Genomic DNA, 18301 nt, shown 5'->3' on the forward strand with positions numbered 1-18301 from the left:
TCAGGAGCATAAGGATTCTTGAGGTTCTATATGCAATTCTATGTTCTACTCTTCTTGTTCTATGTTCTCTAGGTTTTATAAGGGGACGGTTCCTCGGCTGGGCCGTGTGTGTCTGGATGTGGCCATCGTCTTCATCATCTATGAGGAGGTGGTCAAGGTTCTCAACACGGTCTGGAAGACGGAGTGAGGGGGTGCAGCTGGAGCCTCTGACCTCTCTGGGCCAAACAGGATGTGACCGGACAAATGAGCCTACTACCACTCTGTAGTGGGTGCCCTATCATTCTGAGTTAAAGCATAGTGGTTCTGCCTTGGCCTGACGGTCTAGCTACAGTAACAGTTACAGTAACAGCTACATGTAACAGCTAACCCAATGAAAAGGGTTTTCCTTTTGATCATTTATGATCAAGCCTTTAATGCAATAATTTTAAGTGTGATATGACATTTATTTTTATAATACTTATGATTATAATAATAAATGTTTAATTGCAGAATTTGTTTTACTCTGTTCCAGATGCCAAGCCCTCCAGTAGCAAGCTGCCAAATTGTGACAAACCTAATTATTGTTACAGTTCTACTGTAATACAACTCACCCTTTTGGGCTGGCTAACAGCATTTTCCTCAAGTGAGAAGTATGCATAGAGTAATATATTCTGACCAAGAGAAGAGAAAAAATGTAAATAATATACTGATTCATAATATATTGATCAGAGTCTTTATCAATGTATTTATTGAACGTTGAATGTTGACTAATGCGTCTTTGTGTTTGAGACCGTTGCTGTTATACTGTGCAGTGTTATGTACTAAATAGTAAGCCAATGCGCTACAGTGTTAACATTAAAGTACTGTAGGGATTGGGTGGGTGCAAGAGGTCGCATTGGGTTCATTACAGCTCATTCCGACTTAACCATAACTCAGTTTCCTAGCTCAGATGGCATCCTACCACAGATGTTTGTGTTCCAGATAGATCAGCCATGTTCTGAGATGGAACCCTGGGGGAACATTCCCATTCCATCCACACATGTTCCAATCATTTCAGAGGCCTTTGTTGTCAATCGTTTTAAAATTCTAAATCATTGACATTCTGTTATATTTGGTGCCATTTTGGGGGTTGTTTTAGTGTTTTAAATTCTTTCGTTATTGTTGCCTTGCAGATGTGCCTATTCATTTACGAAAACAACCATTTTGAAACCATTACAATGTATTATATATTTGATAACATGGCTTTATTTTGCATCAGTGGAATAGTAAATGAAATGCATTGTTATTTAGCTTTTAGCGCCCAATGCCTTTGAATCTGTGTTGTCAGAAACGGTAGATTGACTGTTTTGACTCTGCGTTGTCAGTAACGGTAGATTGACTGTTTTGACTCTGCGTTGTCAGTAACGGTAGATTGACTGTTTTGACTCTGCGTTGTCAGTAACGGTAGATTGACTGTTTTGACTCTGCGTTGTCAGTAACGGTAGATTGACTGTTTTGACTCTGCGTTGTCAGTAACGGTAGATTGACTGTTTTGACTCTGCGTTGTCAGTAACGGTAGATTGACTGTTTTGACTCTGCGTTGTCAGTAACGGTAGATTGACTGTTTTGACTCTGCGTTGTCAGTAACGGTAGATTGACTGTTTTGACTCTGCGTTGTCAGTAACGGTAGATTGACTGTTTTGACTCTGCGTTGTCAGTAACGGTAGATTGACTGTTTTGACTCTGCGTTGTCAGTAACGGTAGATTGACTGTTTTGACTCTGCGTTGTCAGTAACGGTAGATTGACTGTTTTGACTCTGCGATGTCAGTAACGGTAGATTGACTGTTTTGACTCTGCGTTGTCAGTAACGGTAGATTGACTGTTTTGACTCTGCGTTGTCAGTAACGGTAGATTGACTGTTTTGACTCTGCGTTGTCAGTAACGGTAGATTGACTGTTTTGACTCTGCGATGTCAGTAACGGTAGATTGACTGTTTTGACTCTGCGATGTCAGTAACGGTAGATTGACTGTTTTGACTCTTGCTTTTACCTACATACAGTAAGTGCTGCATACAATATGTACTGTAAAGTGCGGAAGGCCTCAGTCCTCTCCTCAGCATATGCTGTTTTAGGACTGGATTCAATCCGTATCGCAGAAGATTCGTGTTAAAATGTAAAGGTAATTTCCGATTGAGCCGACATATGCAGAGTTTACCATGACAATTGCCATTACATTTCAATCAAGCTATAACGCAGATCTTCTGTGATACTTCTGCGATACGGATTGAAACCAACCAGATTCCATAATATCACAATCAAAATTAAATGGATATAATTTCAAATACCTAGAGGAATTTGCTGTGTTTCTTACCTTATTATAACCTCTAAAGCTAAGGTGGTACACTAAGGACCAAAACATGACCGCTTTGCCTTTGCATGCCTTTATTTGAATTAGAGTTTTTGAAAAGTACTATCTTGTGTGTGTGTACGTGCATGCACTCCTCCATCCTACTCCCCTTTGATGGGGTCAGGGATGTAGCTGTCCTATCTGGAAATCTGAAAGTGAAAGAAACAGTTTTATAGTTACAGCATCATGATGTGGTTTCTGGATTCAAACAAGACCATGTAACCATTCATTTGCAACTGAATAGTGGCTCTGGCTATGTATACAAGCTAATGTTAGTTAGTGAATGACATCTGCGGTGGCCATATACAGTTGAAGTCAGAAGTTTACATACACCTTAGCCAAATACGTTTAATCCTAGTAAATATTCCCTGTCTTAGGTCAGTTAGGATCACCACTTTATTTAAAAAATGTGAAATGTCAGAATAATAGTAGAGAATTATTTATTTAAGCTTTTATTTCTTTCATCACATTCCCAGTGGATCAGAAGTTTACATGCACTAAATTAGTATTTGGTATTATTGCCTTTAAATTGTTTAACTTGGGTCAAATGTTTCGGGTAGCCTCCCACAAGCTTCCCACAACAAGTTGGGTTCATTTTAGCCCATTCCTCCTGACAGAGCTGGTGTAACTGAGTCAGGTTTGTAGGCCTCCTTGCTCGCACACACTTTTTCAATTCTGCCCTCAAATTTTCTATAGGATTGAGGTCAGGGCTTTGTGATGGCCACTCCAATACCTTGACTTTGTTGTCCTTAAGCCATTTTGCCACAACTTTGGAAGTATGCTTGGAGTTATTGTCCATTTGGAAGAACCATTTGCGACCAAGCTTTAACTTCCTGACTGATGTATTGAGATGCTGCTTCAATATATCCACATAATTTTCCTGCCTCAATGCCATCAATTTTGTGAAGTGCACCAGTCCCTCCTGCAGCAAAGCACCCCCTCAACATGATGCTGCCACCCACGTGCTTCAGGGTTGGGATGGTGTTCTTCGGCTTGCAAGCCTCCCCCTTTTTCTTCCAGACATGACGATGGTCATTTTGGCCAAACAGTTCTATTTTTGTTTCATCAGACCAGAGGACATTTCTCCAAAAAGTACGATCTTTGTCCCCATGTGCAGTTGCAACACCATAGTCTGGCTTTTCTATGCCGGTTTTGGAGCAGTGGCTTCTTCCTTGCTGAGCGGCCTTTCAGGTTATGTCGATATAGCTTTCTTTTTACTGTGGATATAGATACTTTTGTACCTGTTTCCTCCAGCATGTTCACAAGGTCCTTTGCTGTTGTTCTGGGATTGATTTGCACTTTTCGCACCAAAGTAGGTTCATCTCTAGGAGACAGAACGCTCCTTCCTGAGTGGTATTACGGCTGCATGGTCCCATGGTGTTTATACTTGCGCACTATTGTTTGTACAGATGAACGTGGTACCTTCAAGCATTTGGAAATTGCTCCCAAGGATGAACCAGACTCGTGGAGGTCTACAATTTGTCTGATTTCTTTTGATTTTCCCATGATGTCAAGCAAAGAGGCACTGAGTTTGAAGGTAGGCCTTGAAATACATCCACAGGTACATCTCCAATTGACTCAAATGATGTCAATTAGCCTATCAGAAGCTTCTAAAGCCATGACGTAGTTTTCTGGAATTTTCCAAGCTGTTTAAAGGCACAGTCAACTTAGTGTATGTAAACTTCTGACCCACTGGAATTGTGATACAGTGAATTATAAGTGAAATAATCTGTAAACAATTGTTGGAAAAATTACTTGTGTCATGCACAAAGTAGATGTCCTAACTGACTTACCAAATCTATAGTTTGTTAACAAGAAAATGGTGGTGGTTGAAAAACAAGTTTTAATGACTCTAACCTAAGTGTATGTAAACTTTCGATTTCAACTGTAGGTACTTGTATAGTATTCTTCTATTCATATGGCTCTGGTGTTGTGCAGTACACAAACAAGGGTGTCAATATCATTCTCTTATAGACTACAGTTGAGGTAATTACAGAAGTTAGTTCACTCAAATTATCTCGTTATGTGAAGTGTCTGTACCTGTATTTTCCATCCTGTTTTCTTGCACTTTTTCTTGAAAAGTCTTCAACTCCCTCCTCTCATCCTGCATTTCTTTTATCGTCCTCTCATAGTCCTCCTGCTCTCTCTCTTTACTCTTTCTGAGGGAATCCCTTGCCATCACTACGCTGTCCATCACGTCCCCCAGATTCTGTATTACACTTTCCAGTCGTTTTTGGTCTTTCTCCAGCTCCATTAATGCCTCCTCATATACTTCCTTCTCTTCCTTTTTTTCTTATTTTGTTCTCTCCTCCCCGCTTTCCATTATCCTTCTCACTCTCTCATCTGCTCCATTCCCTTCTTCACCCTCTTCTCCATGTACTTCCTCTCTCTCCCTCTCATTCTTTTTCTTTTCCATTTCCTCCTTCCCTTTTCCACCTCTTTTTCACTCTCCTGAATCTTCTCCTTCAATCCAAAACTCAGTTTCTTCTCTATGGTGGCATCCTAAGGCGACAATAGGTGTGGAGTGGGTGCAGCCCATTTTGAGACAATGTTGAAAGAAGATTGGGCTTTCAATGCATAGATCTGCTGATGACGGCATGTCTCTGATGACAGAGGTGAAAAGTGCATTTCAGGATATTTTGTAGGCTACATAGAGAAAAAGTTTTCTTTTTTCAATAGAAGGGATATTATAATATAATTTAACTGTTATCCAAAGTGTATTACAGTGAGTGAATAGAACTTACTTTTTAGGAATCTGAAAAGGGGTGAGATACTCATGCCGTCCAGGTTCAGTAATATTCACACACACACACGCGCTTTACCCTCGGCTTGTAACAATAAAGACTGTATTTCCCGATATGACATCTCCATTCAAAAAAGTATTTGACTATCGCCTTGTATGACACTGAGAACTCTGGATAACACAAGACTGTGCTGCCAAGCCAATGCGTAATTGTAGGCTACTCTGTATACCAGATGCTCTTAAAGGCTACTGTGTATGCTATCTGGTGTAATGCTTGCTCTTTGAGAGGAATAACACACCTACTGTAATCCTACTGTACATAGACTGTAGTCATGAATCATGTGGGGATGAGGATCTGGATAAACCAGTTAAGTTGCCATGGTGAACGGTCACCTGACCTGAGTCACACGTGAGTGATCTATTACATTTGGTCACAAGACCGAGATTATTAGCCTGATGATCTCTCACTCGTGATTTATAATCTAGCTGTGATAAAAACATACCTCCACTCCACAATGAAATGGATTGGAAACCACTGTTTGGGATCAGGATAGACCTACTGGTTGTAACATGCAGAAGGAAGAGGCAACTACCTGTACCTGCAACATGATGCTACAGCTGAGTCATGGAAATTCTCCATTAAATGTCCTTAGAATATTTGAAGAGTAGGCTTTCTACTGTAGGACCCAATTGAATACACACACTTGAGATTGGACATAGATTGAAATCCTTATGGTGTTGAGCAATTTCTCATTTATAGGCCATCATATGATTTTGGGAGAATACTTAAGTCACACTTTATTTAGATAGTCCAATTATAGACAATCTACAGATGGTCATACTATCAACAAACTATCTGTTGATAAGCAACTGCTTGCTAAGGTTAACGTTAGGTTTAGGGCAAGTGGATAGTTAGTTGAAACGTTGACAGTTATTGAACATCTACAAACCATCTACTTGGGACTATCCAAATTGGGTTTTAATACTTCGTAATAGACCTATCATAGTACAAGGGGAAAGCCTAATGCTGCTGACACAATTGGCTTTTCCAATGCACTATATACGCACATTCATTTATTTAACCTTTATTTAACTAGGCAAGTCAGTTAAGAACAAATTCTTATTTACAACGACAGCCTAGGAACAGTGGGTTAACTGATTCGATCTAGCAACCTTTCTGATACTGGCCCAACACTCTAACCACTAGGCTACCTGCCGCCCCACATTGTACAAATACTATCTGTACTACCCTTATTTGATATAGTATTTTTGTCGCATATACTGTACAGCATTACATTTAGGCACTACCATCAATTAAGGAAGGTTGAAGTTTTTGAGTCAATGAAACCTCATTACCACAATAAATACAATACACCACCATCCATTTACCACAACAAATACAATACACCACCATCCATTTACCACAACAAATACAATACACCACCATCCATTTACCACAACAAATACAATACACCACAATAAATACAATACACCACCATCCATTTACCACAGCAAATACAATACACCACAACAAATACAATACACCACCATCCATTTACCACAACAAATACAATATACCACAACAAATACAATACACCACCATCCATTTACCACAACAAATATAATACACCACCATCCGTTTACCACAATAAATATAATACACCACCATCCGTTTACCACAAATACAATACACCACCATCCATTTACCACAACAAATACAATACACCACCATCCGTTTACCACAACAAATATAATACACCACCATCCATTTACCACAACAAATACAATACACCACCATCCATTTACCACAACAAATATAATACACCACCATCCATTTACCACAACAAATATAATACACCACCATCCATTTACCACAACAAATATAATACACCACCATCCGTTTACCACAACAAATATAATACACCACCATCCATTTACCACAACAAATATAATACACCACCATCCATTTACCACAACAAATATAATACACCACCATCCGTTTACCACAAATACAATACACCACCATCCGTTTACCACAACAAATACAATACACCACCATCCATTTACCACAACAAATACAATACACCACCATCCGTTTACCACAACAAATATAATACACCACCATCCATTTACCACAACAAATATAATACACCACCATCCATTTACCACAACAAATATAATACACCACCATCCGTTTACCACAAATACAATACACCACCATCCATTTACCACAACAAATACAATACACCACCATCCGTTTACCACAACAAATATAATACACCACCATCCATTTACCACAACAAATACAATACACCACCATCCATTTACCACAACAAATATAATACACCACCATCCATTTACCACAACAAATATAATACACCACCATCCATTTACCACAACAAATATAATACACCACCATCCGTTTACCACAACAAATATAATACACCACCATCCATTTACCACAACAAATATAATACACCACCATCCATTTACCACAACAAATATAATACACCACCATCCGTTTACCACAAATACAATACACCACCATCCGTTTACCACAACAAATACAATACACCACCATCCATTTACCACAACAAATACAATACACCACCATCCATTTACCACAACAAATATAATACACCACCATCCATTTACCACAACAAATATAATACACCACCATCCATTTACCACAACAAATATAATACACCACCATCCGTTTACCACAAATACAATACACCACCATCCATTTACCACAACAAATACAATACACCACCATCCATTTACCACAACAAATACAATACACCACCATCCATTTACCACAACAAATATAATATACCACCATCCATTTACAACAAATACAATACACCACCATCCGTTTACCACAACAAATATAATACACCACCATCCATTTACCACAACAAATATAATACACCACCATCCACTTACCATAACAAATATAATACACCAATATCCATTTACCACAACAAATACAATACACCACCATCCATTTACCACAACAAATACAATACACCACCATCCGTTTACCACAATAAATATAATACACCACCATCCATTTACCACAATAAATACAATACACCACCATCCATTTACCACAATAAATACAATACACCACCATCCATTTACCACAATAAATATAATACACCACCATCCATTTACCACAATAAATACAATACACCACCATTCATTTACCACAAATATAATACACCAAATATAATACACCAATATCCATTTATCACAAATACAATAGACCACCATCCATTTACCACAATAAATATAATACCCTACCACACATTTACCAGTTTGGGAAACCCTGCACGAGACTACTGCAACGCTGTTGTCCCTGCCACAACCCCCCACAACATATTGGTGCCACAAAAAAAAGAGAGAAGTTGATGATGTGCAGGTCCGCGGAAAAAACGTGTGCTAGTTTTGGATATTGATTAGAGATTGTCAAGGATGCACAGAAATTCAAAAATATGTGGAGTTTAGTTCAGATGATTTGTTTGCCATATGTGATCTATAAATTAGAGAGGCTCATAAGCTGTTTATTGATTGTGGGCTTTGAATAGAAGACGACAATATTAGAAGACAATATATTTGGTGAGAATCACATAGGGTACAAAATCTATTCTAGCTCTTAAAGGGGTAGTAGCCTACCTTGGGTGTACAATTTATAATTACAACATTATTTGATCTGCAGTTATTCTTCCGCTATTTATTCTGTTACCAATAATATTTACATGTTAATAGTATCTTTTGATTACAATTATTATGCCTCATCTTTTAACTAAATGCAATATATTAGCTTCCAAAATGTAAGTAGGTATATCTAGCTGTCCGATGACAAACTGATGGAATGGCTTGTCCTGCACTTTGGAAAAACCCAGAGTTTATGGAGTGAATGTTGGAAAAAGATCTTGGTTCCTTTCTAAACAACAATGTGAATGCAAAGAGGACCACAAAATAGGTGAAGTGAACTGGTCCTCAATCAAAGGCAGTGTGAATACTAAGAGAACTGAGTTATTTTCCTTTTTTGGAGTTCACTTTAAAGAGGACTGAGATTGGTTGTAGAAGTGTATAAAACATTAGGAACACCTGCTGTTTCCATGACAGACTGACCAGGTGAATCTAGATGAAAGGTATGATCCCTTATTGATGTCACCTGTTAAATCTACTTCAATGAGTGTAGATGAAGGGGAGAAGACAGGTTAAATTATTTTTAAGCCTTTTGAGACAGATTGTGACAGATTGTGTATGTGTGCCATTCAGCGGGTGAGTGGGCAGGTCAAAAGATTTAAGTGCCATTGAACAGGGTATGGTAGTATGTGCCAGGCACACCAGTTTAAGTGTGTATAGAACACCAACGCTGCTGGGTTTTTCCATGTTCAACAGTATCCTGTGTGTGTGTGTATCAAGAATGGTCCACCACCCAAAGGACATCCAGCCAACTTGACACAACGGTGGAAAGCATTGGAGTCAACGTGGGCCAGCATCCCTTTGGAACGCTTGACACCTTGTACAGTCCATGCCCTGGACGAATTGAGGCTGTTCTGAGGGCAAAAGGGGGTGCAACTCAACTAATGTTTTGTACACTCAGTGTATGTGAAAATACCCTGACTCATATTGCCCTCGTTAGGAATAAAAACTAATGCACCTTCATCTCAAATATAAGGACAGGAAATTCATACCATTTATACCCAGAACAAATGCAGGTATATAAAATATACGAAATAAATATTTAACCAACATTTCGTTGTTGGACGTTGTAGGTATAGTATTGTCACAAACACTGATGGATATTGAAACAAGAATGGGAAAGGAAAAGGGGATACATAGTCAGTTGTACAATGAATGCATTCAACTGAAATGTGTCTTCCGCATTTAACCCAACCACTCTGAAATCATGTTCAAATGTTTTTTTAAATGGTCAAATGGAAGTTAATGTGTTTATTACAGGTCAATAACATTCATGGCATATAAGTAGTATCCTTCAAACAGTACTTACAAAATGTTAAATTCTACAGGTGGCCAATCTGTGAAGATCTTAGTTTATCAGTGGGCTTTCCTAAAGTGCTACCTTGATACTCAGTTTGATAAACACAACAAAATATACAGTACATTGCTAAAAGGTATTGTGGTTAAAACATGTATGTACGTACGTACGTACGTACACACAGAGACAATGCAACATGTTATCAGAATACTGTCTATGTTTCTATTGTGATATTACAAATGATACATTTTTGGCAATACACAAAGAGTCTAGAGATGTGTACTTCCCTGTCTTCATTAAGAAGGTTCAAGGGAACTCGAAGGCAAGGACTACGTCACAAACAAGGCCAGTTTTGACATTTGAAATCAAATGTAAAAAAAGGTCCACGTTCAATACAACATAATGCATTTACCACCAATACATCTTCAAAAAAATGGGTTGTGCACATCTTTGAACGGCAGTACTGAACTCTTCAAGGGAGCTTGAAAGAGTTTAAAATGAGTAGATGTCCTCAATGGATGAACTTGGGAGTGTTAAAACAGACATAAAAACACTGTTATAACATAAACATAAATACAATATATAGTTTACACAAACACACATCAATACAATTCATATGAATAATATATTATTGTGCGTGAATTTGAGTGGTTCTTCATATAGTAAGCTCAACCATATAAAATGTCAAATGTTTCAGACTTTCTGTTGGATTATGCTCATACAACTAGGAGTGTAAAAACATGGTTTTGTTATTCAGACCACAGCATGAGAACAGTGTAGTAGCATTACAGTGTAATTTTAAAACGGACGTACAAACGAATTAGTGATTGAATCACAAGCATCCTGAATAATCTATTTTTCCAAATGAATGGGGCAAAACAATGTTGTTGACCATGAATAACAAATCGAATCCTTAAATTAACCATGATAAAAAAGACAAGTAGGGTGAGACACAGACATACACCACGGAGCGATTGATCAAACATGAGTAAACACAGTCACAAAGCCCAATTATCTTATGTTAACAATCACTCAAGCACCTTGAAAGAAATGCTAAGTAACATGACCTGGAAAGAGATGAACGACGACTGCACCATTAGATATTTAAAGCACTGTCTGTCACCTCAAACACTGAAGGATGGCAAGGCATCATTACATGTAAGTAGTATGAAATATATATACACACACATACAACTGTAAATAAAACTGTATGGCTAGAAAAACATGTAACAGAAATATTAATGGAACAAACACCTTTTAAAAGTTCATGCATAAAATATTAGAAAATATGGTACCGTATTTGGTACAACCCTGAGAACTATTGCAAATCAACCTTTTTAAGAGGCATTTAACATAAATCCTACAATTTGTTATGTTGTAAGATTTGTTAGAGCAAGTTCAGTTGTCTATCAAGCCTTCTTCCTTATCAGCTGTAGTATTAAGTTAGTCCTCTTAGCAATAACATTGCCCAATATTTCCTCATCTCATGACGTAGATGGAGGTGAATTAGGCTCTGAAATGTCAGTCTTTAAAAAAGTTATGAATTCTGAACAGTTATGGCAATAGTGAGCAGAAATAGCACAAGACTTCCATAGGTATTGGTAAGAGACAATATATGAAGGAAGGATTTGACATGGTGGTCGATGACAAAACTTGCTCTAACAATTCTTATGGTGATAAACATGTAGAAATTGTAGAATTGGAAACCCCATCTTAAAAGGGGTTTGGCAGTGTCTAATCTCAGAATCCAGAACCAAATCTAGAGTGAACGCGGGCCTCTGGCCAGCTGAGATGTTTGGCCTAATGTGAGTGGCAAAGTCCACATGCCCTCCTCTGAAATCCTTTTAGCCATCTATGGGCCTAAATTAACCCCTCCCTTTCCAAATTCTAAAGATGCCAGCGAACCCGGCGAAATCGTGATTTGTCCAAATAATCAGTGACACAAAAACCAGCTCACCAGAAGAATGGTTCCTAGTAACCCTCATATTCCCAGACGTAACTTTGGTTACGGATGTTGTGAGACACTATGCATGTCTCTAATATGACTAGGTACAAGTTTCCCTTCGTATCTAAGCGCTGCTTACCCTGCCTAAATCCTAACCACTAGGTAGAAAAACACTGAACTGACCTTAGATTGGAGTCTAGGGGCAACGTGATCCTAGTACTACTGCTACTGATATGGCGGTGGAGGCTGGGGAGCGTAAACAGGAATATTACACAGCACAATGGGGAACAGCACCTTGAGGTCCGTGGAACCTCTGATACGTAGACTCACCTGCAGGAGAGAAGAAGAACAGGAAGAGAAGACAACGTCAGAACAGAAGGATAAGCATTGGGCCAGTCCAATCACCTATTTAACCTACGATTTTGAGGAGATCTGTGCAGGTTATACAGATGTAAGCAATATGGCAAAAATTGCACCTGGGCTATCGAGAGGGCAAGTAGGGGTGATTTCCATATTGCTTATACCTCTCAGCCTCATATTCACAACAAGTCTCTAGAGTAGGAGTGCTGATGTAGGATCAGTTTTGCGTTTAAGATCATGAATAACATTACATGGACAGGGGGGGACCTGATCCTAGATCAGCCCTCCTACTCTGAGACGCTTTGTGAATGCAGGCCCAGATCTCCAGGAGTGCTTAGGGGGTAGGGGTCAATTTGGGATTGGTAGTAAAAGCTGCATCATTTCCAGATGGATACCTACATCCACAGTGTAATCCAGCTCCAGTATAGGACAGTTGGAGATAGTGAGAGTCGTGTTGGGAGGGATGAGAAGCATCATATCGCTGTAGACCTCAGAGCTACTGGGGTTGACCGGCTGACCATCCACTGAAGCCAGGTTTTTCATCTGCAACCTCCTGTTGCACTTGTTATGGGTGTAAAACATCTGCTTCTGGATAAGGGTCGCATGCGGAGTCACTATCCGAGAGGAGCCGTTACTAAGCTCACAGATGATTTTCACCATCTCTCCTACAGAAAACAAAGGGGATTCAAAGGTGAGATGTGTCTGTTTATTGGAGTGTGTAAACACAACTATCTTGGAAGACTTGACAAGTGATCAGTGAACAGGAATTTCTATTGAGTCTCCATTTATTTGACAATAATAGACAAGAGTAAGCTATCATTTTGTACACCAGTCATGCGCTGGAAAACTCAGACACGCACACACAGCATTTCTAGCTAACATTCTGACACAATTATTCCCTTGTTCACAAAGACAGACCCACTTCATAGACCAAATCTGTGTGCATACCACAGTCTGCTGGCTAACATATTGGTCTTGTTTTGTAAAATACTAGCCTTGTGAACAAGAACTTACTTCTGCATTCCCGGTTCGTTTCACATCGTGCACGTAGAATGTGAACTCAGGATGGTTGAAGGCTAGTAAAATACAACAATGTCAGGGCTGGAGCCCCTCTAAGGAAGTATTTTTTATTGTTCCAGTACTAGCTTCCTGTGTATGTGTACATCAAGTTGCCTAACGCTACAGAAACAGGAGATTGGTCCAAAGGGCAGGAGCCTTTCGGGCTTGGACAAGGCTTACTTACCTGGGACAAAGCCTTTCCTCTCAGTGCAGACAGTCATTGAGATGGGACCTGAGGCACACCAGAGGCAGCACAGGGTCTTGGTGTTGCTGCCTGCCAGAGGAGCCTGGAACAACACACAGATCTGCGGTCAGGCTATACTTTGTATGGCTGTGACAAATGCTGAAATTCTTTCTTCAACTCAAACCAATCTAATATGTCATAGGCCTATATCAAAAGGGAATTTGGTGGATAACCTACATAAGGCAATTATAATAGGATGACATTTAGCTCATTGACATTCAAGGTTGGCGTAATGCCCAGGTAGGTTCAGATAGACAATGGGAGGACATGCCCTTACCAGAAGATGTGGTTGGTTGGCATCTATGTGGCTGGCAAAGTTGAACTCAGTCACAAACTCCTTGGCTAGATGCCATGGCCTGTGTATCTCCACCTTCATTGAGTAAATGATACTGCCATGCACCCCATGGAAAGAGGAGGGGAAGTTTCTGAATGAATGGAAATAAGTTTAACAATAATGGTCAGACCTTGAGTATACAACAGTGAATAAAACACACACACACAGTAATAAGACTTCATACACACCCTTGTGGGATTTGGCATGTGAATGGGTACACATGGGTTCCTGGTTGAAGTGTGGTGTTAGGGACCACTGAAGATTGAAAACAAAACAGTTCATTTAAACACAACACAACAACTAGCTAGCTAGCTAGCTATGATTATAACTCCAATGTGATACAAAGGCGCACACACACCTTTTAAATACACCGGTGTATCAGAATTCAGATTATGATGCATCTTTGTAAATAAGTAACTGTGTAGCTAGCTAAGTAATAACGTAACTACCGTTATTTTCTTGCATTACGATTTGAGAGAAGTTGAAGAATTCCAGCCTTGCTGAGTGGACTCGTCGTTGCCTTCTGCGTCGTCCTCTTCTTTCACCACCTCCTCCTTGTGTTGTCCACTGTACCTTTGCTTTTCCATTTAATGTTAATGTTATAGAACTGAGCTTTGTTTCTTTCGAAAGATCAAAGGAAATCTGACCTGCCATAAAGTCACCACTCGAGAAAGTCACTCTCGGGTTATTGGCGTTGAAATATATTGTAAAATTTTTAAACGTTTCTCCAAACATTTTTGTACAAAAAAATGGCTCTGAAGGAAAAGCAACAACTGTGTGTGTTTGTACTGTTTAAACCAGACTGCGCAAGCCCACGATATGCACACAGGGGCGTCTCGTGCTGAACGGCTCTTCTTGAATGGGAATTTTAACCCGTTCATGTCCCTTCAGTCAATCAAAGTATTTTCAAAACGTAACGCTAACAATTGCAACCTGCAAGGTTTAGATGTGATGGCGATTATTTCATATGGTTTAGAGATATGAAAGTAATGAGATCTAGCCAAATTAATTAAGTTCAATTCACAAACTGCAATGACAATTTAGCTACTGACAACTAATATCTAAAATAGCAATTTAGCTAGCTAGCTAAACAGCTTCACAATCGATCAACTCATCATTCATTCCACTGAGAGCACATATTTTGAGGGAAATCTTTAAACTTCGCACGTGCAGGTAAATTTCTGTTCTCGTTAAGCTAAGGTGGTTTGATTGGCTTTGGTTGTGTATGGAGAAAGCGACACCTTTCAAGGCTATTGTTTATGCACGGAGAAAGTGTCAACACCTGGGCGGTGATCAGTAAGGCACAATCCACAATGACAACATTCCGATAGAAATATATTCGGGCAGATATGCCTCTGACATGTACAGTACAGTAAGGAATCTTGTCAGGCCAGCTCAGTATTGCAAAATGCCATGCAGGCACTGAACGGGACCCTACTTAACATGTCAGAGAGACATGTCTGTTCTACACAAAATACACTCAGTGGCCAGTTTATTAGGTACACCATACATTCACGAAAATAGTTAGCTCCCACAGAAAGTGGTCTTGGCTTGCTATATAAAGCAGGCATTCATTTACTGTACTATTGAACGTTAGAATGGGAAAAACGAGTGACCTAAGCGACTTTGAGCATGGCATGATTGTCGGTGCCAGGAGTGCCAGTTCCAGTATCTCAGAAACGGCTGGCCTCCTGGGATTTTTACGCACGACAGTGTCTAGGTCCCTCAAACTAAACTCTGGACCTCGAAGCCAGTTCTACTACATTTTTGCACTCTAGTCAGGAACTGATTTAGACCTGGGCCACCAGGTGGGTACAATTAATTAGCAGGTTGAACAGAAAACCAGCAGGCTCCAGACCTCGTAGGGTAAGAGTCGAATGCCTCTGGTCTAGGGTTAACAGAGATTGGTGCGACCAACAAAAAACATCCGTCAGCGGTAGTCCTGTGGGTGAAAACAGCTCGTTGATGACAGGTCGAAGGAGAATGGCAAGAATTTTGCCAAATAACGACGTAGTACAACAGTGGTGTGCAGAACGGCATCGCAGAATGCACGACTCGTCGACCCTTGTCACGGTTGGGCTATTTCAGCAGACGATCACACTGGGTTCCACTCCTATCAGCTAAAAACAAGAAGTGGCTCCAGTGATCACCAACAAAGGACAACAGTGGAATGGAAAAACATTGCCTGGTCTGACAAAGTCAGGGTTTGGCGTTAGCAGCATGAGTCCCAATCCTGCCTGGTGTCAATTGTACAGGCTGGTGGTGTAATGGTGTGAGGAATGTTTTTCTGGCACACGTTAGGTCCCTTGATACCAAATGAGCAACGTTTCCATTCCCGAATAATTCAGGCTGTTCTGGAGCAAAGGGGGGTCTGACCCGGGACTAGGTAAACCGGCCACTAAGTGGATGTCCATATAAATTCCACAACATTGTTCCAAGTAGCCTACTGAAGTAAGGAACACAGTATGATTAAAAAAAACATAATTTGTATACTATTGCTTTATTTTAAAGTTTACAAGGTATATTATACTGGTGATTACTTTTATGTTAACTTGTTCATTTCTGACATAAAATATATTTTTGACTTTTTGTCAATGAATTTGTGGAACAGTGTTGTACAGAGCACATTCAGAGATGGTGACAACTGAGGTGCACTGTTATTTTCTTGACACTAGATGGTGATAGTTCCTTTTCCTTTGTATGATGTTCAGCGTTTCACCTGAGCAGCTCAATGAAGACAACTAATGCTGCGTTCATAACCAAGTGGGAAGGTGGTATTTAGCACATATGACTGGGAAAAATCCACTTGAACGTCCCTCCAGCTCGTAATTAGAAAGTCAGAAAGTAAGTCAGAAAGTAGTCTGTCATCCCTGAGCTCTGACTTCTCCCACATCCTGACCTCTGATGTCACCTACTAAGGAAATTACCTTGATAACAGCATTTTCGGCAGTTAAATGTAACAAAACGTTATTTATAATAATCTATCTATTAATATGACTTTTGAACACTGTAATTGCATGGGTTAACTGCTTTGTTCAGAATTACATATTTTTGCCTTGTTGGCTCGGGATTCAATACAGCAACCTTTCAGTTACTGGCCCGATGCTCTAACCACTAGGCTACCTGCTGCCCCAGACTGGAGTCATATTAGAAATCTGTGCAGGAAGCAATGAGAAGCAAAAGCCATTTTCATTGTGTGGTTGTTGAACAATGAATGTGTTTAATCTTAAAGGGAGCCTTTCGGTAACATTTTAACCTCTTTTAATGTCAATATATTCAATTTCAGATATCAAGCTGCAGTAGTGTTTTCAAAGCTTCACTTTGCACTCTGGTTTTAAGAGAGAATACAATCTCCACAATGTTGAAAATGGTTTATTAGAAAAACATTTCCAGGACATAAAATTCTAGGACATTTATAGGACATAAAATCACTTGACACAAGTTTACTTTTTCCATTCCCACTGTGTCGTTCTTCGTGGTGAACTTAGCAGAGAGACATCGACTGCCAGTGCTCTTGTCTTTGCGATGGGTGCGTCCCAAATGACACCCTATTCATTACTTATATATTAGTGCACTACTTTTAATCAGGGCGCATAGGTCAAAAGAAGGGTACTGGATAGGGAATAGGGTGCCATTGAATCTTTCTCACTGGGGCAGTGAAGTGCAACAGTTTGAACAATTGACTTGTCAGAGGTCATGCCGGGCTGTGTAAATGTATTGAGGCCATGTGTTACAAGATGTAGAGCATGTTTTGGTCTTGTAACAATGACAGTTCATAGATGGTTATCATACCACACTGCATGGATCACTGCTCAATGCTGTCAGAACACTACACCTTGACAGTTTGCACACGAATACACACACACTGCTCATTAGTCATGCCTTTGTTTTTATGTCCTCTTAAGCAACGGAGAAGGATGAGGGCCTTCAAATACAGCTGTATCAAAAACTGTTATATATATGCTGTATATATGAGAAAAAACTTCTTCAAGAGCATCCCAAACTAATTTCAAAGAGACATTCAACATAAGAGCAAGTTGTCATCACTAATTGAGGAAAGCATCTTTCCCTGGTGAATTCCCTTGAATTGTCCATTAGACGTGATGACTCCTCTTGATCCCTTTTTATCTTAATACACACATAAATAGTGGAGTAGATGTTTCAAGTTTAAATTGGACAGAGGGTTGCAGTGACTCAATCTCACTGGCATTCTCTACAGAGTGATCATGACCACCCT

At 39.6% G+C, this 18301-nt stretch overlaps 2 protein-coding genes across 3 annotated transcripts in view; one reads left to right on the forward strand and one right to left on the reverse strand.

The window, feature by feature from the left end:
- The window catches only part of LOC139545917 (tricarboxylate transport protein B, mitochondrial-like), a 38476-nt gene extending 33252 nt beyond the window's left edge, over nt 1-5224 (forward strand). The window contains exons 9-10 of one of the 2 annotated variants that reach the window (XR_011669152.1): nt 73-265; nt 512-5224. Coding sequence is in view for 1 of the 2 variants with exons in the window: in XM_071354144.1 (XP_071210245.1) it covers nt 73-187 (115 nt within the window). In the remaining variant the exon portion in view is untranslated. Of the gene's footprint in view, nt 1-72 lie in introns of both variants that reach the window. The other variant, XM_071354144.1, reaches the window with a different exon arrangement.
- A 4837-nt stretch (nt 5225-10061) lies between these two features.
- LOC139545236 (arrestin domain-containing protein 3-like) lies at nt 10062-15778 on the reverse strand. Its single transcript, XM_071352774.1, has 6 exons — nt 14514-15778; nt 14253-14319; nt 14008-14155; nt 13671-13773; nt 12827-13092; nt 10062-12397 (listed from the first exon to the last, which is right to left on the reverse strand). The coding sequence occupies exons 1-6, from the start codon at nt 14797-14799 to the stop codon at nt 12293-12295; spliced, it is 975 nt and encodes a 324-aa protein (XP_071208875.1). The 5' UTR covers nt 14800-15778; the 3' UTR covers nt 10062-12292.
- Between the last annotated feature and the right edge of the window lie 2523 nt (nt 15779-18301).

This window comes from Salvelinus alpinus, chromosome 19, assembly GCF_045679555.1.
Source record: "Salvelinus alpinus chromosome 19, SLU_Salpinus.1, whole genome shotgun sequence".
NCBI classification, from domain to species: domain Eukaryota; kingdom Metazoa; phylum Chordata; class Actinopteri; order Salmoniformes; family Salmonidae; genus Salvelinus; species Salvelinus alpinus.